This window comes from Acartia tonsa, chromosome 3 (assembly GCF_053477335.1).
Source record: "Acartia tonsa isolate MP-2025a chromosome 3, ASM5347733v1, whole genome shotgun sequence".
NCBI lineage: Eukaryota > Metazoa > Arthropoda > Copepoda > Calanoida > Acartiidae > Acartia > Acartia tonsa.
This window is the reverse complement of record NC_137262.1, coordinates 4,498,703-4,520,275: the sequence shown is the minus strand read 5'-3', so window position 1 is coordinate 4,520,275 and position 21,573 is coordinate 4,498,703. Positions and strand designations below refer to the sequence as shown.

Sequence of the window (21,573 nt, the reverse complement as noted above, 5' to 3'; positions counted from 1 at the left end):
GGCTAGCTATAAAAAAAAAAGTTGATACACCTTCTTTGTAACTAAAGAATTGTTGTTTTATCCTAATCAATAATCCCTTAAATCATAATAATGCTGGATAATAAATGTTAAACTTCTAATTACCTTAGAAAACCTCTAAACAAGTTTTTTGATATTTTCCTTCTAAATCCAGGAGGTTCCTCCATTTTGAACCTGTAATTTTGTATTCATCTTTATAGATTTATATTAAGAATAAAGAACTTTGAATTATTTTTATTAGGGCTATCAATATTTAATAAGCAAAATTTCTTTTATCAGATGCCTATCAGACAAATTTATTTCTTAATTTTGTTTTGGTTTTTTATTTATTTTTTAGGTAAAATTTTTTGGTAAAGATACAATTATGATATTGGAATGGAATTTTTGAATAGAACTATTTCTTTAACAATATTATTACCAAAAAAATATATAATTGGAACAATAGAATAAATGAAATTCTATTTTGGTTTTGAAACAAGTTCTAAAAGTATAGTTCTGTGATGCTTCTTTGAATTTAGCAGGGTGTTACATGAATAAATAGCAAAGAGACAAAATTGTCACATTGAGCTTTAGATAAGACAAAAAATGTATTGGTTTTTGTATTTTTAGGCACAAATGAAAATATATCTACGTATTTGACTGATGAGGTCCTAAGATGTTTGGAATACAAGCTATAATTGCTTACAGAGTCTAAAATTTTTTATAACAAATAAGTAAATGCCTTCCTTCCCACATTTTATATTATTCTATAGTCAAAATAGTCTAAATATAAACAAAATTTTATTTTACTTTTTTAGCATAAAAAGCATAATATTTACCATGAAATAAGACTTTAAACAGGATTAAAAAGATTGAATGCACCAAATAACTTTATTATTTATAGTTAGGTAAACAATTAAGGACAAGAAAATCGATTGATAAACTAACTAATATCTTAGGGAGGCTATTCTGGCAAACAATAGTAAAAGGCAATATTTTACCATAATCTAAATTATTCCAGTTTGCAGCTATAGTAACTTTTAGCTTCAGTATGATCGACAAAGATCATATTATGATGAAATACTAATTTGATTTATTCAGGTATGTTTAACATAAATTTACTATATGCCTATCTAATGCAAATTCTGAAAATAGAGCATCCACTTATTTTATTTGACAAGTATACGATTGACCAGTTAAATTTTTTTCTTGTTCTTACTTTTTTTTCGTAAAATTGTATTATAAACAATTTTCAAAATAAATAAACTAAATTATGTACTTTATCTATCTTTGACTTATATTTTATTTTTTGTTTGAGACACCTAGTGGCCAGATTTTAAACTACATATTGAACAAAGCGTATCAAATTTTCTTTGCACAAAGATATTTTAAATCTTGTATTATAAAGGATAAATCTTAATGTATGTAAACACAGACAAACTAAAAAAAAAATCTGTAAAAGGAAAATGGGCATGCAAAAAATATCATCTTTCAAAAGATATCATCGTCATTTGATTAAATAGAAGCCTAATTACAATCCTATTAAAAAAAGTTGTAATTTTTTGTCTATAGGATCTTGCTAACCCTTGAACCGATATGGTCATCCTTTATAGTAAAGCCTCAAATAGGTCTTAGGATGGTTTTAGGCTATTTGTCTTCCACCTCCTTATTCCTTCGGAGATAGAGTCCCCTGGCAACTAGTCCTATGTAGTCTGAAGCTTAAGATTTTCATAACTATTGTACCGATTACGTTCTCTCTTTGAGAGAATCTTAAAATAGGTCCAGTAATGATTTCAGGCCATTCTAATTTCATATTTAAGTCTTGACATGATTTAAAGTTATTTTTGTAGCCAATCTCTGCCTATTCGAATCACAGCCCCTACACTATGTTCCAGCGAGTGACAAAAAATCGTTTTTTACATTTTGGAAAATACAATTTTAAATAATTGATTAGTAATATACACAAGTTTTTGGAAATATAGCCGAAAGGATTAGCTTTACTATGAAAAATAATAATTTTATGTGCAATTATACCAGAGGTATGGAATTAAGTTCCTTTTCATCATTGTAAACAACTAATTTTAAGGTCAACTAAACTACATTTCAAATTATCGTGGACCCTTTATTTTTAAAGCTATTTTTAAGTATTATACATTTTTGAAATCAGTATGTAATAATTTATACGTTTAGCCTTTAAAAGAAGTCAAATCTCCATTTTTTGTTGTAATTGTAGATGGTTTTCTTAGCATACCCGATTTCTGTAAAATAGACAATTTTCTTCTAATGAAAATTTTACGTTTGGTTCCAGATCTTTTAAGACCAAAAAAGTCCAAGCAAATCAGGGAGTAAGGGAGGGGACAATGGGCAATTAATTCAATATAAAAGTTATCAAAGAAAGGGCATGAAATCCAGTTTAATCCAATAAATTTGTAGGAAATTATAAAGGGATTGTTAATTGAATAATAGATTTCCATAGCGTCATGTAAAGTGAAATCACAACTTGTTTTTAATGAAATATATTGAGGTTTTTTGGTGTGATTTTTATATTAAAAGATTATTGGACCCGGCCAGCTGCTAGCAAGAATATGACTGCCACTTTTTATTCTGTGTATTTCCCTTGCCCCTAACCCCCACCTCCCTTCTCCCCGTCTGCTACATTCCAAACTAACACAACGAGTGTTTATTTCCCTTGCCCCCACTTCCCTTATCCCTTCTCCCCGTCTGCAATATTCAAAACATACATAACAAGTAGCGGCATTTCATGCGCAAGTCCCCAAACTCAGTCAGAAACTGCTAAATTCTTGCACATTCCCTTTAAGCCAGTCCCCAAAGTCTGAGACTCCTAAAATTGAATATTCGATCCATTGTCCCCTCCCTTACTCCCTGCAAGCAAATCCTCTTACATGGTGATATTAGATGTATGTATAATATCAGAGAACTTTACCCTGTGTATGCGAAATTATGCGAAGTTTGTTTTTTTAAAGCCCTAAAGATACTAGGTCCATAAAAAATAACAATTTTTTAAGATATAAAAGTAATTTATTTTTCTACTTATTTCCAACACATATTCAATTAAACTAAAAGTAAAGAAAACTTTTAAATAAAGATTATCCCTAAATGTCTAGGCTCTCATAAGCCATTTTACCTTTATATTGGGGGGGGGGGGATGCCCCACTTATATCCACATCTGAACCCATTAAAGCTAGAAGTTTAAAAATTTTTATGTGGTTTCCTAGTTCAAATATGTATTCTTATTTAATTCGTTAGCATTATTAACTCCCATCACCATTATATTAAGCAATCTTTTTCCAAAGGTGCTTTCATACTTATTAAAAAAAGACAAGTAGAATTTGTATTGTTTAAGATAGAAAATGCTTCCTTTTAAGTAAATTGAAAATAAAATGAAAGACTTATATATCAGAGATTTATCAGGGATTAGACAATGGCCGAGAATTTAATGTACATTCCCAATGTTAATACACAAAATTGCACCTTCTATAATTACACTATAGTTACAATTAGTGATTGAAACGTTGGACACTCAACTAATAAACCAACCAATCAAAATTCAATAAAAGTCCCACAAATTGTTATGCCTACAAATGAGAAAACGCTATTTTGTGAATAAACAGCCCATTGTCCCCTCCCTCCCTACATATACACACAGAAAATAAATAAGAAATAGGCTCATCTGTATGTAAACTTTAGATTAGAAATCTCAAAATTTAAATTTCGGCGGCGGCGATCGGCGGGAAAACGGCGGCAGATTTTTATATAATTTCAGTAGGTCATACATACTTGTTAGAAAAGCTTATGTTTAAAATTTGAAGTCTATAGGTCAAAAATTGCGGTCTCAAGAGCTGTTTAAAGATTTCTGAGGGATCAGGACCTGCAGGATCATACCTGGACCCTGAAATTGACTTAAACACTTAAATTTTATATTGGTATGTACTATGTACTATTATAGGATATTTTGGTATTTGATAACTTAAAGGGCGAATATAGGTTCGATATGATATGAGCTTATATCAAAGGTGCAATTCCATAGATTATAAATAACTTAAAAATATTGACATATTCAATTGTATAAGTCTATTTATAGCTTAAAACCCGTCAATCTCGAAAAAAAAATTTGGAATTAGTGTGGTTCCCTAAGAACTCAAACACCCTAGCATCACACAAGGCTTCGTGGCAAGGTTGAATTAAAAAGCTTTCGTTAAATGATAGTCGTAATAACGGTGAAACCAATTAATCAGGGGTAAATATACCCTCCTTCTACCTTCATAAAGTAAATTATTTAAAAGTTAAAAAAAACATCAAATAATGTAAAAAGTAAAAAAAAATTAATCGATAAAATTTTCTTGGAGGAAGAATGATTTCAAATCCCTGTTTTTTTGTGGCCGTGTGTGTGTGTGTTGAAAATGCGTACAGAAGGGTTGTTTATATCATCATGAATTAATCAAAGATCTCTGTACAGAAAATAAACTTTAAGACGTATTATTTACCCTGTCAATACTCCTGACGCCTTTCTACGCAAATTATTTTTATGCTTTTAAAAAAATTAAATAAACTAGTATATAATTTAAAATAATAAACATTTAAATTATCTTTTAAGGTGCGTGCCAATGTAATAGTCAATCAAACTTAAGCAAAATAGTCAAAAAAAGTCTTGTAAAGGGCTAAAATAAGCGATTTTGTCGGCAATCTCATTTATTATATGTTCAATTGAAACAGAAAATTGCAAAATCTACTTAAGGATTTTTTTGAATTTTTAAATTTGGCATAGATATTCTAAAAGTATGTAATGGCACCTTTGATATAAGCTCATATCATATCGAACCTATATTCGCCCTTTAAAATGCTTTATTTAAGGCAAACAAAATATTTTTGCTCTTACCTGTATGACGCTGCCAGGTTTGCTGGCATCCTGTGCCAGCCAGGATGGAGATATATAAAAATTTCGCCATTATATTGAAAGATATAGGGATACTTATTGCTATTTAAATAAAATCTCATAAAAATTTTTAAATATACCCTCTCTATGATTTTTTTTGTCATTTTTGGGCTTTTCTGGAACACGGTGCCCTAGAGGCTAGGGGCGTAGTGTAAAGAGTAAGGCCACATGTATTTTTTTAAAAATAATACAGACTAAGACAAAGCAAACTAACCTTTTATTTTGAATTGAAAAATAATATGTAAAAATGTTTTTAAGTCAAAAAATATTTTTGCTCTTTACCTAAATGACCTTGCCAGGTTTGCTGGCATCCTGTGCCCGCAAGGATGGAGATATTCAAAAAATTCCAACTCTCAGTTATGTTTCATTTAAAGCAGTCATGGAAAATTCATATGTTTTCAAACCTGGAATTACATCCAAAAATAATGGCAACAAGGAGGGTTTCTTCAGTATCTAAAGTTAGATAGCCCCTAGGAAAAAATAATCTCCCCTCCTTCCCCCAGAATATTTCTTAACTTTTTTGGAATGCTGAAATATTAAAGTTATATATATAGAGTATTTTATAGTATATGTAACAGTCACCCCTTTTCAAAGGCCTTCTTTGGGTCTTTGAGATCAGCTGAATTTTTCAAAAATTTAAATACAGACAGATGCTGGCAAAAGAACGAAACGAAACTTGTAAACTAATGTTAACACATTTTACTTTGCATGGGGGTTCTATACTTTCATGTCGAGTAAGCTTACGTATTTTAAAAAAACTTGAGGGGTGTAAAATAAAAGGATTCAAAGTCTAATTGTGAAAACACCCCTTTACTCCTTTACTTGGACTTCTATATATTATTTATAATTAATTTTGCATTTTTTCCTAGCTAAATTTTTTTTTTAATTGTCTAAATACTGTTCATTTTTTGAATAATATTTTTTAAAAATTATCTATTGATCTCATAAAAACTGACAGTAACTTAAAATAAGGACATTTAACATAAATTAATTTGCCACCACCTCAAGGAGAGCTCAATCTTTTAAAGAAAAATAATTGAAAACAATGTAAATTTAGACAAAAAATAAATTTGGTAACATCTGAAATATATTAGTTTTATATTTGTTGCTAGATGTTACTAAAAACTTGATAATTATGATTGATTTAAAGTATTCACATCATTAGGAAAAATGCCTTGTTAATCATAAATAACTAAGTTTATAAATACAGAAATACAGTTTGGACAGAAATGACAATTTTTCACAAAAATTGTTCCTTTCTTTTTCAAAAAGCAAAAGAAAACATTAAACAGCTGAATTTAGAAAGCAAAGTTTAATGAAATTCTTTCTTGTCTGCAGAATATTAGGTCTTTGAAAAAGTTAAGTATGTAGTAAGCTGTTTATACATCTATACTATAAATCTATTGCTGAAATGAAATTAAATTTCTAACCAACCTCTATTTTCAACTGGCATTGCAGCTAGTAAATAAATTGCAAATAGTCCTTGGTTCTATAAATACTATGTTAGTTGTTTCAATATAAGTAAAGAAATTAGTTCTACCACTAACTTTGATACAATTTTAAGTATAAAATATGTTACTTACCTTACTGTTCAAAGGGTGGGCGTTGAATAAAATTAATTTATAAAGTTTGTTTTGTTGTGACTTTCATGACAACCTAAAGCGGAAATTTCCATAATTATTGTAAAAGCCTAAAGAGTTATACAAACACTTTTTTGGAGAACATGTATGCTTAAGGCCAAATTAACACAAAGGAACCCAACAAAAATAAAGAGTTACAGCTTTGGAATTTGGTATAGCATTTGCTTTCATAAGTAACAATGTGGAACTATTAACAGCGGCAGAAAAGACTCTCTCGCCGTTTTCTACCAAGAAATTTTGCTCTTGTTATTTACCGCCAAATTTTACAATTTTTAATCTTTTGATAAAACTTATCTTTTTTTTTAAGTACATTATATTTTCACTTGACTCTTATGTTCATACTTTAAACATACCCAACAAGCAATGGTGTCAAGTGTTTTTATTAAAAATAAGATTGTTAAAAAATGCTTAATTTGGCGAAAAAAATTACTATGGAAAATAGTAGCTTTCAGCAAGAGTTTTAGGTTTAATAACATAAAGTGGCTCATCCACCCTTCCCTATGGAAAATTACAGAATATTGTAAAAAATGGATGGATATCCAAATTTAACTTAATAAACATGGCTTGTATAAAATTTAATTTATAAAAATCAAATTACATTAAAGTGATTAATCCATTGAAATCATACTTATTCAAACCAATTTCAATGAAAATTCAAAGGACATGACATAAATTTGTAAAGGATTTGTTAAGTATCATTGTTGTATTGCATTATTAATAAAAAGGTTCCATTAGGTTATTATGAGAATTTAAAAAAGATCCTCTTATTTAGGTCAGAAAAATAGGTATGAGTTACTAATCACAAACATGGGAAAATTTTAAAGATAAGATAAGATTATCTTTAAAATATTCATAAATTTTAAAGAATCATGCTAACCACTGAACCGATTTGGTTTTCCTTTACTGGAAAGCTTCTCATGGATTCAAGGAGGAGGTGGCAGAAAAATAAGACTTAAATCTAAAAATAAATAGCCTAAAACCACCCCGAGACCTATGTGATGCTTCACTGTAAAGGAGGACCATTTAAGTTCAGTGGTTATTGAGATCCTTCTACTTTATATAATAGGATAACAATATTGTAATTGATAATCCCATATCTTGTGAAAAAAAAAGGATGTTTGTCTTTCTGTAAAGATAACTGTTGGAATCATATGTCGTTTCTTTTCTGGCGTGATCTTTAATTATTTTTGGGAGGGGGGGCGTCCACCAACTTTCCCTTGAGAAATCCTTGGAGAATCATACACACCTATTTATAAAAAAAGCTAACTTAAATTACTAAATTACAATAATGTTATATTACCAAAGGTGGCAGTTTGCCATTCCCAACAAGTTTAAAACCAGTAAAATTTAAATAGTTTTTTCATCAACAGCCATTCTAAGGTCGAAAATCCTTTTTAAAATCATTTATTAGTATATTTTAATATTTCTTAAGCACTTTCAAAAATGTACATTGTCATTATAAACTTCAAAGCCGTTATGGAAAATTCCAATTTTGACAAACCTTTAATTACTCCCAAATAAAATAGCAAGTCCTACACAAAAAATTGATTAGAAAGATTAGATTATTCTTCAATAAATAAAGGATAGCTAGAGAAATCAAATTTAAATGTTAGATTCCTGGAAGTGCTAGGGGCTTGGGAAAAACTTTGAATTCCTAATGGAATCTTCTTGGTATGTATGTTATAAGCTGGAACTCAAACATTGGACTTTGTGTAATTTCCAAGAATTTGAAAAAAGACCAATAATTCTGTGTAAAGACTTAATCAATAAACAATTCAGTATATTAGCCTCTCTGTACATGTACATTTTTATTATAAACTTTAAAGCAGTCATGGAAAATTCCTATGCTGACAAACCTAGAATTACTCCCAAACATGATGACATGCATTTAACAAAATATTAATTTAATTGGTTATATAATATCAAAATAGATTAAGATTGATAAAATCATTATAGGTTGTCCTAATTTGGATCTTAGATTCCATTTGGTGCTAGTGGCATGGGAGAATTTTTAATGGATTGAATCCCAATGGAATCAACTTAAACATTGTAATTTCCAAGAATTAGAAAAAGACCAATATGTTTGTAAATAGACTTAATTAACAATTCAAAAGTTTATTGCTAATCAATATTCTTACATATATACAATTTTTACATAAATAATAAAATATATAAATTCAAATTGAATAAATATGATTCTAATGTTAAAAAACGTTGGTTAAAGAAAAATATTAATCAGATATTTGAATAATAAAACTTTTTCTGTTTTACATTTTTCTGTTATTACTCTTTTCTATTTTCACAACAGTTTAGTGCCAATTTAAAACATAAAACAGTTATCAAATCCTCCCTGGCCCCGTAGCACATAAAATAACCTAACCTAATTGTAAAAAAAATTATCCTTTTAGGTGGGGGGGGGGGGGGTACAAGCATTTTCAAAATTCAAAAAAAATTCCTATGAGAATAATGCCGGACAAACTTAGCAAACCTATCCCCCTGCAGTTCTCAAGTTTAAGGTGATTATTTTCTAAGATAAGGTAAAGGCCAGATATGTAACTTGTAACACGGATCTAAGGGATATCACAATAGAAGATAAATTAAAATACAACTTCAATGATGATAATTTAAATTACCTTTCTGAAGTCCAAAATTGAGGTTTGAATTTTTTGGACACATCTACCAATTAAGATGTAATAAAAAAAAAATTTTAACAAACACTTAAAATACTGTGTTTATAAAAAGCTACAAGTGTAATTCACTGTCCAATGTCCCCTCCCTACCCTAACTTGTCTATTCATAGCTTAACAGAAAATTACATGAATATTAGAATTCATACCCCAACATTTAATAAATATTAAGATGATTTTTAACACTTGTAGTTTTAGACAAAGTTATTTATTCAAAGCCTTTAAAAAAAGTATTCTACTAAGAATTAATAGAATAAAAGTTTGGAACTTGATAGTGTGGTATTCGGCAACCGTGAGCCATGTCTATGGCACCCCTGATCTGGGGTTCGGTGGAGGGTCAATGGCCCTCCCCCGAGTCCTGGGGAAGGGGTCTAGTGACCCCCTCCCTACGCTTAGAATTAATGATTTGAATCTGTCATGTTTATTATGGTTAACTGTATTCTTAATTCTCCCCCACCCTTTCCAGGGATGGGGGAATCATTATTGCCCAAACTGACCATTGTATATGTATTATTTATGCTTTTATGTTATGATTATTTATTCCTATCCATGTAATTATTGTTTGTTGTATATAACTCCAGTATCTCTTAACCCTTCAATAAAGTGACAACTGAAAGTAGATGTTGATCATTATCTAGTGAAAGCTAGAGAAGCGTAGCTTCTCTATAGTAAGGTGTCCACGTCTGTCACACTGCCGTAATCTAATTGAACTCCGGTGTCTGCCATTGATCCTCGGCGGATACCACAACTTTGGTGACAGCTGTGTGAGATTACGGCGAACCACAAGTGTAGAGCAGACGCGCATCTGAGGCTAAGGTACTCCCAGCAGTGAATCTGGCAAAACTGACGCAAGCAACCTGAATTACCCACCCTGGACAGCAAAGTTTAACTCTGCATCCGGCAGTTGTGGAAGCAAAACAGCGAAATCTGACGAATAACCGCGAGCAGCGCTGATATCTAACGGAGAATTGAGCGCCAAAAGGGCTGAAACAGGCCTGCGGACCGGCTGAAACAAGCCAAATACGTGTAGACGGCTGAAAATAGGCCAACTTTACTGCAAGAAATAGCAGGATCCGAACCAGTGGCGCTAGCAGGACGGGACATTCCCTGCCGCCGATAGGCTGAAACATGCCACATAGCTGCAAGCTGCGAGCTAACATACGGGTGTAGTGCACCAGAACAGAGAAAAACTACGTCAACCCCGAGTATCCTGAGAAGCTACAACGCAGCCACCCATCTAGAAGACAGATATTATATCACATTTGCAGGGATTACCACCCTAATGTGATGACCAAACAATAGATTTATGAGCAAAGCTTGGCAAACAAATTGTTGTGTTGTGATAAATCTAAGAATAGAACAGGCTTGGATTACTGTTTATTGTGATAACAGCTAAAAATAGAACAGAGTTGGTCAACAAATCTGTTATGCAATTGTGATAAGGACAGCAATAAAAGTTAGATGTAATATAATCAAAACAATCTCAAGCCCACAGCACAATAACAAATACACCCCTTATTCCAAGGGAAGGGGAGGGGGCCCCTCTCCATTTGAAGACAAATACAATCAGGGTTATATAACAGATAAGCCTAAGATTAAGAAGCAGAGGCCCCATTACACCAGCACACAGTTACCCCTTCCCTCACAGTGGGAACGGACGGAGTTACCCCCGTCCCCTCACGCGCTTCCCCCTTCCTACCCACACTAGGCTAAGTCCGTCTGTAGTGTGGAGCTAGCGATCGGATATACAGAGCGCCATTCACGGGTAGCGCAACAAAGTGCGGAAAACATCATAAATCCAACGGACGAAGCGGACCAATGAGGGAGCGAGCTGAGGGGTGAGAGCGCGTTTTCCCCGTGTGCGCGGATTTGACGGCGCGAACGCGCGTTACAAGGACAGAAGATTCCACGCACACACACACACACACACTTTCACACCAGAGCAGAGCTACTCCATAGCATCTAACAGGGGTATTTTTAGCAAATAAAGAATTGCAAGTTTCTTTCCTCCTAGCTCTAGTGTGATAAGGGAAAACCCAATCAGTTCCTGACAGCAGTTCAGACCCTCAACATCTATCTACCTCAACACCTAACTATTGATAAGTACAGCTAAGTTATACCTTTGCAACTAAAACTCCCAACCTAGTGATACAAACAGTGTTGGCTGTTAGGCTAGGAAGCCTCAAGTGACAACCCATTCATTGTAGTTCTGTATAACTTTGTGCCCGCCGTTTCACCGTTGACCCAATGGACCAGCATCAAGTCCCAGGAGGTGACCAAGCCCCAGGATGGCTCCAGGATGACCCTCAGCCGGCCCCAGCCGAGTACCGCAAGCTGATGCTGAGCAATCTGCCGGAGTATAGAGGGCCGCCCAAGCAGTCCTGGTCGGCACATATCCGCCGACTGGAAATGTCATGGGCGGCTTACCGCGTGCCACCTCATGATTCCCTCAACCGCCGCAACGCCCTACTACTGTCATTGGTAGGGCAAGCGGCGGAAATGGCGTCCCATCTGTTTGGCGAGGCAGGCCAAGCCTTGACCTACGAGCAGGTCAAGACCGAGTGTGAATTGTTATTTCGCCCTGCTTTTGAGTCCCAAACGCTTAAACAAGCGTTTAGGGACTACAAGCAACACTCGACAGAACCTATACAGGCGTACATATCAACAAAGTGCGCCTTGTATAGGGACGCCTACAATCATGAGGATCTTGAATTGTTGGTGGACGAATTAAACCGTGGAATTCGTAACGCCAATGTAAAACGCCTCATGATGAACCATGAAATTGCGAGTGTACCTGAGTACACTCGCAAGGCCATGTTCACCGTGACCATGGTTACTAAGCAGCTGAAGGAAGGTGTGTGCTTAGTGGACTCGACCGACGGGCTGACTGGATCTGCCTGCATCCAGTTGCCCCAATATGACGAGTCGGAGCCAATGGAGATTGGCTCCTTGGCTCCGGGTCTCCACCAGATGGGGAAGGTCGCTCCAGATGACAAGGTTCCAGGCCGCTGCTACCGCTGCCAGGGGAGAGGCCACCGAGCTCGAGACTGTCCAACGCCTGTGGAAGTTAGCCTAGAGGAGAGGCGCACCCAGCCACGCCGTGACCGTTCTGCCAAGTGTGAGCGTTGCCACTATGACGGCCACACGGCGGCCGAGTGTAGAGCTGACTGGGCCCAGGTAGCCAGCCGCAGGCGCACCGCCGACAAAGGTGCCCCTCCAGGGAAGCCCAGCAGAGTGGCCCATATGGAAGGGAGCGCGCCCCCAGCACCACCACCGCAAGCAGCCGCCTCCAGAGCTGCGGACCGAGCCGATGGGATGCCGCAGTTCGGGACTGTCCCAGCTAGGATCAACGTACTGGGCGGCGCGGCTGAGCCCAACCGGGTTGGCCTAGGCTTCAGTCTTAACCATCTGGGGCCAGAGCTGATACAGCCCAACAACATAGCCGAGCCAGAGGTGCTGAGGCCCCAGCCTTTCAGCCTCAACATGATGGGACCTGCCCGACTGAGCCTACCCAGCAAGAGTGGAGGGGCGCTGCCCAGCGTCCCTGAGACGGTGTATGGGGAGGCCCTGGCAGCCGCTGAACGAGAGAGGCAGGAGGTGCTAGCCAGCACCTCTGCATCGATGTATGGGACGCCACCCGGCGTCGCCACCTGGGATGATGGGGGGGTGCTATCCAGCGCCTCCCACCGTGTGCCTGGGGCGACAACCGTCGCCGCCACCGAGATACCTGGATCCTGGAACGAGCCAGCCTCCAACCTGATGTCTGGGGCGACAACCGTCGCCGCCACCGAGAGACCTGAGTCCTGGAACGAGCCAGCGGTCCCAGAGGAAGGGGTGACACCCGTCACCCCCAGCCAGCCAGCGCCACCAGCCTGCAGGGAGAGCCCAGCTACATGCCGGCCAGCGCCACCAGCCTGCAGGGAGAGTCCAGCTACATGCCATCCAGAGCCCTCTACCAGCCAAGGGAACCCAGCGGCTCACCATCAGGATAAGTTGAATTTGTTAAATGTATTGAATCCAAAACCTTGTAAACACCCAGCCTTGCCTGTGCCCCCTGCACTTGAGGCTGGGGAGATTGAAAATTGGGAAAATAAGGGCTTGCCTGTGCCACATGCACCTGAGTTCCTAGGGCAGGGGAGGGCATTGAGTAAGGGCGAGCCTGTGCCACATGCACTTCAGCCCCATGCCACTGGGCATGCCCTGGACCAGGGAAGGGAGCATTTAGGGCTAGGGGAGCCGACACCCAGGCAAGTGCCAGTCGCTTGCCAGTCTGTCATTGGGGAGGGTATCGGGGTGCCTCGGCCGCATACAGATAACGCTCAATGGAAATTTGTGTCTAGCCAGGAGCAGCCCAGCCGTGTCCAGCCCCAAGAAGCAGCCGTGACCAGAGCCGGAGATCCCCAGCCGCGTGCACGAGGAAGATGGTTACCTGGAAGCCTCTCCCATTGGTGGATGGTCCTGTGGGGCCTCCTGCTGGCAGCCGTGTGGCCTACAACCAGCTACGTCCTGGTGGGGTGGGACTGTGCCAACCCCACCCATGTCACGTCTTACAACAAAGAAAAGATGTGTGACACGGAGCCCCTACACCAGGAGGTGCCCCTGGGCCACGACATCCACGTCCTGCAGCAAGTCAAGGTGAGGGAAACCACTGGGTTCAGCTGTCAGCTCACCGTGTCCCAGTGGACATTCAGGTGTGGGGTATGGGGTCACCTCAAGGTGACCTCGGTCCCCACCCTCATGAGGCCAACCAAGATAGACCCAGAAGCGTGCCGAGACCTGGCCAGGAACCGAGTATACACGTTGCCAGGCAAGACCCAGCCACTGACGTTCCAGCTGAACCACCCCCTGTTCTTCACCGTTGATGTAGTGGGCGCCCTCGTCAACAGCCCCGAGGGGGTGGGTTGCGAGGGGGAAACGTCCACTTTGAGGGCCAGCTCTACCGCAATGAATTAGTGCTCCAGGAGCGGCGGCTGCTGGTCAAGGAGGAGACCTATGTGGTGGAGGATGGACGGGTGGAGTCCCAGTCTGACCACCTGACCCTCGATTGTCCCCATTCTGAGCTGTCCTGTATCACTGGGGAAGCAACCTATGTGTGGGATCACCTGGGAAGAGATTGCCCCTTGAGGCTGATCCGCAGCCTCCAGCCCAGCCTGGTGAGGGATGCACATCTGGTTGACCATCAGGCCCAGTTTTTCATCAACATGACCAGCCCCACCTCAATTGTGAACTGCGACTTCGAGGCCCATGCCACCAACCATCCAGCGCTGTTTGTGGCAGCTGACCCAGCCGCGGCTGCGCTGCCCCGAGTGTCGGCCAGGGATGTTGACGTTCCCCTCCAAGCACAGATCCATGCAGGTTATATTGGATTCACCCTGGAAACACGCATGAGGAGCACTGCAGCAGAAGAAGTAGCGGCCAACTGCTGGAAGCTCCAGCAACTAGATCCGGCCCACCCGGTGCGTGTCCAGGGGAGCACGTTCTCGGTACTGAGGGGAGACATCCTGCTGCAGCTGACCTGCCAAAGGCACAAGTATGTTGTCCGCGAACACAAGGAGTGTTGGGACAAAGTGCCAGTGGAGCCCACAGGTTTTGTAGACGCCGTGACGCGGGTATACAGTGAGCACGCCACCAAGATTCCCTGTTCCTCCACCTACCCCCTGACTGTGCACGCAGAGGAAGGCTGGATAGAGTTAACCCCTGCTCCCAAGAAAAGGCCACCCCCGCTGGATACGCCTAAGCAGTTGTTGACAGACCCCTTAGATGACTTCAGTTCAGGTGGTTTGTATTCACAGGCTGAGTTGAACGACTGGCAACAACTGCTGGCGTTCCCAGCATACAAGAGTGCCATGCTGACCGGCCTATCCTATGGCTCCTGCGTTCAGCAAGGCAGCTGTTCGGCCACAGGAGACCATGGGATAGTGTCCTACAACATTGACCGACTGGCGGAGGAAGGAGAGGCAGCCCTGGATGTCTGGGCAGGATTTAGACAAGCCATCCACGAGTGGGGAGATGGCGCCGCCATCTTGTGCTTGCTGCTGCTGATCCTCAAACTGCTGGGGGACCTCACCATCATTTCTCTGGCAGCAGCACAAGGAGGAGTCCGGGCAGCCCTGAATGCGATATCACAAGTGTTCCTGTACCACCCAGCCTTGTATAAGAAGGCGATGGCTAGAGCTAGGCTCAACCGTGCCAAGTCCCGGGACTTTTCAGTGGACTGGGATGCCATTCCCATCGGCAGGGAAGCAGCCGAGGAAATGGTGTCTATGAAATCAACGGACAGCGGGCATGACCGCCCAGGTAGACCAGGACCGCCCTCTGGCAGACCCCGCGGCCCCTCAGGAGGACAGGCCGCTGCTCAGACACTCAACCTGGCAGCCAGTGCCCCAGCCGCTGCCAACAACAACCCGCAGGTCCCACTGCTGACCGTTCCAGCAACAAATGTGCCACCACCAAACCTGATACCTGCCGGCGCTGACCAACGTATCCAACCCAAGGCAGCCTCTGCCTTCTATCCCACATTGGGAGCCCATCAACCCTAAGAAGATACTCACCACTAGGATTCCATTGAATCATTATCGTTTGTATATAGTTTTAGCCCTAAGGAGCGGGCCGAAGGCCTCAACCACTGTCGGAAGTCTGGTAGGGAAACCATCTCCCAGCCTTCCGAGGGGAGAGTTGTGGTATTCGGCAACCGTGAGCCATGTCTATGGCACCCCTGATCTGGGGTTCGGTGGAGGGTCAATGGCCCTCCCCCGAGTCCTGGGGAAGAGGTCTAGTGACCCCCTCCCTACGCTTAGAATTAATGATTTGAATCTGTCATGTTTATTATGGTTAACTGTATTCTTAATTCTCCCCCACCCTTTCCAGGGATGGGGGAATCATTATTGCCCAAACTGACCATTGTATATGTATTATTTATGCTTTTATGTTATGATTATTTATTCCTATCCATGTAATTATTGTTTGTTGTATATAACTCCAGTATCTCTTAACCCTTCAATAAAGTGACAACTGAAAGTAGATGTTGATCATTATCTAGTGAAAGCTAGAGAAGCGTAGCTTCTCTATAGTAAGGTGTCCACGTCTGTCACACTGCCGTAATCTAATTGAACTCCGGTGTCTGCCATTGATCCTCGGCGGATACCACAATAGGACAATTTCAAATAAATTCAAAATTAAATGTTTCAGAATCCAAAATATCATTACATTTTTAAATAATAGCGTCTTTCACCCTAGAGGCCTAGTGTAGGGACACTTGAGCAAAGGAGGAATCCACCACCCTGTTATATACAAAACAGTTTTAAACACTGCCTGGACATAAAAAAAGCTTCACTGTGTAAAAGAAGACCATATCTATAAAAAGAGGCCTCTATTGGGGGCATATTATTCATTTTTCTAATGCGTCATTTCTAAATAAATTAGAACATTGTATCAATAATTTTATTGTTAAGTCCTATTTATATTTTTTTAACAAAAAAAAGTTTATAAAAAAATAATTGTAAAATCAATAGTCATAAAATATAATTTTGTAAAGAAACATGTTATTGAACTTTAGAAACAAATTTAAAATAAGCCACATTCAACCGCAGCCATTCAAGTGTAGAGCCACAGCCACCTTACCCATAGCTACCCTTAGCCGCATCCAGCCTTTCTAAGCGGCTTCTTAGGAGCTGTAGCCGCTGTGATACTTGTAGATTAGATAAAACTTAAGCAAAAGTCACTAAAACTAAGAATAAGCAGCTGCCACTCTACGCCTTTAAAATAAAATAAGCATAGTTTTGGATGTTATTTACTTATTAGAAGAAAAAATAAAGCTGACTCCAGGTTCAGGACCTGCAGGGCTCCAACTGGACTCTGAACAGGTATAAAATCAAAAGAAATCGCCCCCTGCAAAAAAATATATCCCACTTCCCTCAAGTGTTACTTGGGGCTTTGGGAGCATAGCCGCTAGATGAAAAATAAAAACAAAAGAACTTGTTATATAATTTTTTTTATTAAATAAACAAATCAAACAGCTTTGTTTATAAAAATCTAAAAGATAACATCAGATTTATTTATTCTCTGCAAGGCATCCTCATGAATATAAACTATGTTATAAATTCTATAATGTCTTGCAGCAAATCTAAAATAAAAACATCGTTTCAGGGATCTTAAGGTGTAATAAAGTGGACAGTAAATTGATGTTCTTCACTGATGATGAGAAACAAAATTACCGCTTCTGTAGATTAAGATTGTTGGTTGAAAAGTTTAGACACTGCTAGTTTGTAACCAACCAAGGATTAAGATAACAGGGTTGAAAAACTTTAGGTGCCAGTATAATTTATAGTCCAACATTCAGGGAGGGAGGGGACATTGGGTTGTAAATTATGGTATTCAAAAACTTTCAATGAATATTACTGGTTTGTTCCAATTTTTTCAACAAATAATTTAAAACCAATTAGGTAATTTTGTGTCTCATCATTTAGGATGTATATTTTTGCCTATGCATAAGTTAAAAGAACAAAAATTATAATTCAATCTGAAATACTTACTTCAGTGGATCAATAAGAGGTTGCTTAATTGAATTATAAATTCTTCCTTCCTTGTATGCTTTATAGCCTGCCTTCTCCAATTTCTACAAAATAAAAAAAGAATGACAACATCCATGAAAGCTAAGCTCTCAAATCATGCGATGTTACAAAACAAAATTAACACTTACTGGCAGTATAATAATGAAATGAGGCAGTATAAGGAAACATTTGTAATGTCATTAGTTATGATGCTATGTTGGGTCAAGTTTTGAACTCATCCGTCAATGAGTGTAAGCATTACGTGTCAGGAATAAGGTATAACCAACATGCAAAATAAATCTAAAATAATATTTGGGGGGCAAATGGAGAGGTCGTCAGTTTTACGATATGTTGCCCCCCAACGACAGCTGAAAAACACGTATAGGTTTCGTGATTTCTTTCCGAATTAATTTCATTGTTGGTATAGGCTGATTACGTGTTAAGTAATCGTCGGGTTTCAGCAGCTAGCGAGATCTTTTGCTACACACACACAAACATGCATCCTATTACGTTTATATTAAGGTTAATTACCTGAAGAATTTGATGTATTTCTGGACATAAACTAAAGTTATCCCGACGGATCCAATCCCATTCAAATGCAATATACGGCACATACACTTTCTATAATTTATACATTTTGTGAAAATATTGAACCAATGAGGATAAACAAATTTAACCCTTTAGTACATTGGTTTTATTAGCATGAATTGGCATGGCTACAAATAAAGTTTTGATAAAGGTACCCAGAGTATTTACGTCAATGAAAAAAGAACGTTTTTATAAAACATTGGTAGCCAGTACAATTCGCTAACCAATGTTTTCCACTTCAATGCAGTAAAATGTAATAAGGGGGGGGCAATAATCCTTACACTAAAGTAACAGGATGTCTGTTAGTCTTTGTGTATGTTTGTACCAAAGGATCTTGCTAATTGCTGAACTGATCGGGTTCTCCTTAACAGAGTAGCCTCTCATAGGTCCCGGGAAGGTTTATAACTATTAAGGGGGCAGGCACCACCACCCTCTCAAGAGAAATAAAAAAATCGATTTTTTTTAACTCAGAGACTTCAATGCAACATAGCAAAGTAACGTAGAGACTTGAAAGCAACATAGATAGGTATCTTATCATTTAAAAAACATTTAAAGTTCCACTAGAGGCCTCTAGGGGCGTACCCACTAGTATCAAATATAGAAAGATATTTTTACCTTATTTGGTTCTGACAGGTATTGGCTCAAAATCTAAAAATTTATTTCTTTTTATCATTTTTTTGACATTGTTTTTTTATCATCAAGAAATAATGACAAATTCTACATCAAATTAGAAATCAAAAAAGTTTTAAAAGATAAGAAAAGTTATATAACAAAAAAGTTGTTGATTCGTAAATAGCTTTCTTATTAACTAACCTTACATTCATAACCTTCAACATCTATCTTAATAATAACAGTATCTTCTTAACTAACCTTACATTCATGACCTTCAACATCTATCTTAATAATAAAAGAATCTCCTTAACTAACCTTACATTCATGACCTTCAACATCTATCTTAATAATAACAGTATCTCCTTAACTAACCTTACATTCATAACCTTCAACATCTATCTTAATAATAACAGTATCTCCTTAACTAACCTTACATTCATGACCTTCAACATCTATCTTAATAATAACAGTATCTCCTTAACTAACCTTACATTCATAACCTTCAACATCTATCTTAATAATAACATTATCTCCTTAACTAACCTTACATTCATAACCTTCAACATCTATCTTAATAATAACAGTATCTCCTTAACTAACCTTACATTCATACCTTCAACATCTATCTTAATAATAACAGTATCTCCTTAATTAACCTTACATTCATGACCTTCAACATCTATCTTAATTATAACAGTATCTTCTTAACTAACCTTACATTCATAACCTTCAACATCTATCTTAATAATAACAGTATCTCTTTAACTTACCTTACATTCATAACCTTCAACATCTATCTTAATTATAACAGTATCTCTTTAACTTACCTTACATTCATAACCTTCAACATCTATCTTAATAATAACAGTATCTCCATAACTAACCTTACATTCATAACCTTCAACATCTATCTTAATAATAACAGTATCTTCTTAACTAACCTAACATTCATGACATTCAACATCTATCTTAATAATAACAGTATCTCTTTAACTTACCTTACATTCATACCCTTCAACATCTATCTTAATTATAACAGTATCTTCTGTAACTAGATCTAGTATTTGGTTGAGAGTTACTGTGTTAATTGGTGTGTGGGTCCTGGTTTTCTAAATAACAATCAAAATCAACTTAGAAGAAGTTTAATTTTTAAGACATTTAGTCAATATAGAAAAATGTCTGCGCTAGGGGGGGGGGGGGATTTTGTATGTTTATTACTTTAGGTAAGGTTAGATCAGTAATATTGGTACTTTTGATCACTGCAGGTATAGGCCCCGCATGGGGGGGGGAGGGAATCAGTGCTCAATTGGCACTTTAAGGGAAAGAACAAAAGATATTTTTTTTCTTACATCCTCTGTTGATAATTTTTTCAAATCTTCCTCGGCTAACATTAACACCATTGCTAGACAAAAAACTTGAAATGATTTGTTGTTATGATGAATGTACTAGTGGGAGGGGAAGTAATGAAAAAAACCTTCCCCCACCCCCCTCAAAAAAGAATGTTTTTGGGATTTTTCCATTCCTCCAAGATATTTAACCCCTTCTACAAAAAAGCACTGAAACCAACAAAATAAAGTAGATAACCTTCGCTATTGATATTTTTTTCCCAAAATTGATATTTGGCACATCTATTGCATGTTGTTGTAATTGTTAAACTTTTTTGTTAAAATAAACTTTTTTACCTTCATTTCTTGCTTCTCTAGTCCAAGGTATCAATTTGCTGTTTTTATCACTAACAAGGAAAAATAATTTAAACATTTGAATTTATTTTTTTTCTAAATTTACATATTAAATTTAATAATAATGGACCATGGACCATGGAGGTGATAAAATTCTTACTTGGAATTCTCTGTTTCTCAGTCCTTTAAGAAAGAACCACATACATCTTAGTTTTGAAATATATATTTTCCCTAACAGGCATAGAAGAGTTGAGTATAGAGGGTTATCCGTACTTATTTTTCATGTAGATTTAATATCTGAAGCCAGATTTTACAAAGGAGTTGCTGTTTTAGAGATATAAGGGGTAGTAAAAAGCCCCTAAGTAAAAAAATTACGATACCGAGAAAAAGCCTTTTCATTTTCACAAGAATAAACGCTTAGTGTAAAAATTATAAAATCAATTTTATTGATTAAAAAAAATATTATTATATTTTGGGTATTTTACGAAAAGCCTTTTAATAATATTGCCAAGGAATATAGAGATATTTGTTTACATTATGCAAACAGCTGTTTTATGTTTGTTTATAATATGCAAAACATATGTTTCATATCTAATATGAAATACCTGGACAATGTAATACTTAATTTGAAGGGGTATAATAGAAGAAAAATATACACTGTATATCTTATACGATTGGCTACGATTAAAGAGGCTTTTAAGGACACTTGACAGAAGGGGTGGAGTCAACCCTAAACTTTACATTAGTTTTAAAAGAAACGGTTGTAAGAGTTAGTTTTTAAGGGACAATTTCTCTTTGGGAGGTTGAGGAATCCTCTCTCAAAAGTTCTTAACCTACAATTTATCTACGAGAAGCTTTATTATGACC

General features: G+C 37.6%; 1 protein-coding gene and 1 long non-coding RNA gene across 2 annotated transcripts in view; one reads left to right on the top strand and one right to left on the bottom strand.

The window, feature by feature from the left end:
- The window catches only part of LOC145313102 (uncharacterized), a 205,370-nt gene that overhangs the window by 116,285 nt on the left and 67,512 nt on the right, over window positions 1-21,573 (top strand). The gene's annotated exons all lie outside the window — the stretch shown is intronic.
- LOC145312964 (uncharacterized) lies at window positions 17,310-20,588 on the bottom strand. Its single transcript, XM_080152177.1, has 6 exons — window positions 20,377-20,588; window positions 20,026-20,136; window positions 19,031-19,063; window positions 18,359-18,448; window positions 17,810-17,892; window positions 17,310-17,400 (listed from the first exon to the last, which is right to left on the bottom strand). The coding sequence occupies exons 1-6, from the start codon at window positions 20,425-20,427 to the stop codon at window positions 17,310-17,312; spliced, it is 459 nt and encodes a 152-aa protein (XP_080008303.1). The 5' UTR covers window positions 20,428-20,588.

Coding starts and splice junctions, on each gene's coding strand:
- LOC145312964 (XM_080152177.1), bottom strand. CDS start 20,427: ATGGTGTTAATGTTAGCCGAGGAAGATTTGAAAAAATTATCAACAGAG. Junction 18,449..19,030: donor ACCTGTCAGAACCAAATAAG/GTAAAAATATCT, acceptor TATAAATTATAG/AAAGTGTATGTGCCGTATAT. Junction 17,401..17,809: donor CCTCTTATTGATCCACTGAA/GTAAGTATTTCA, acceptor TTTTTATTTTAG/ATTTGCTGCAAGACATTATA.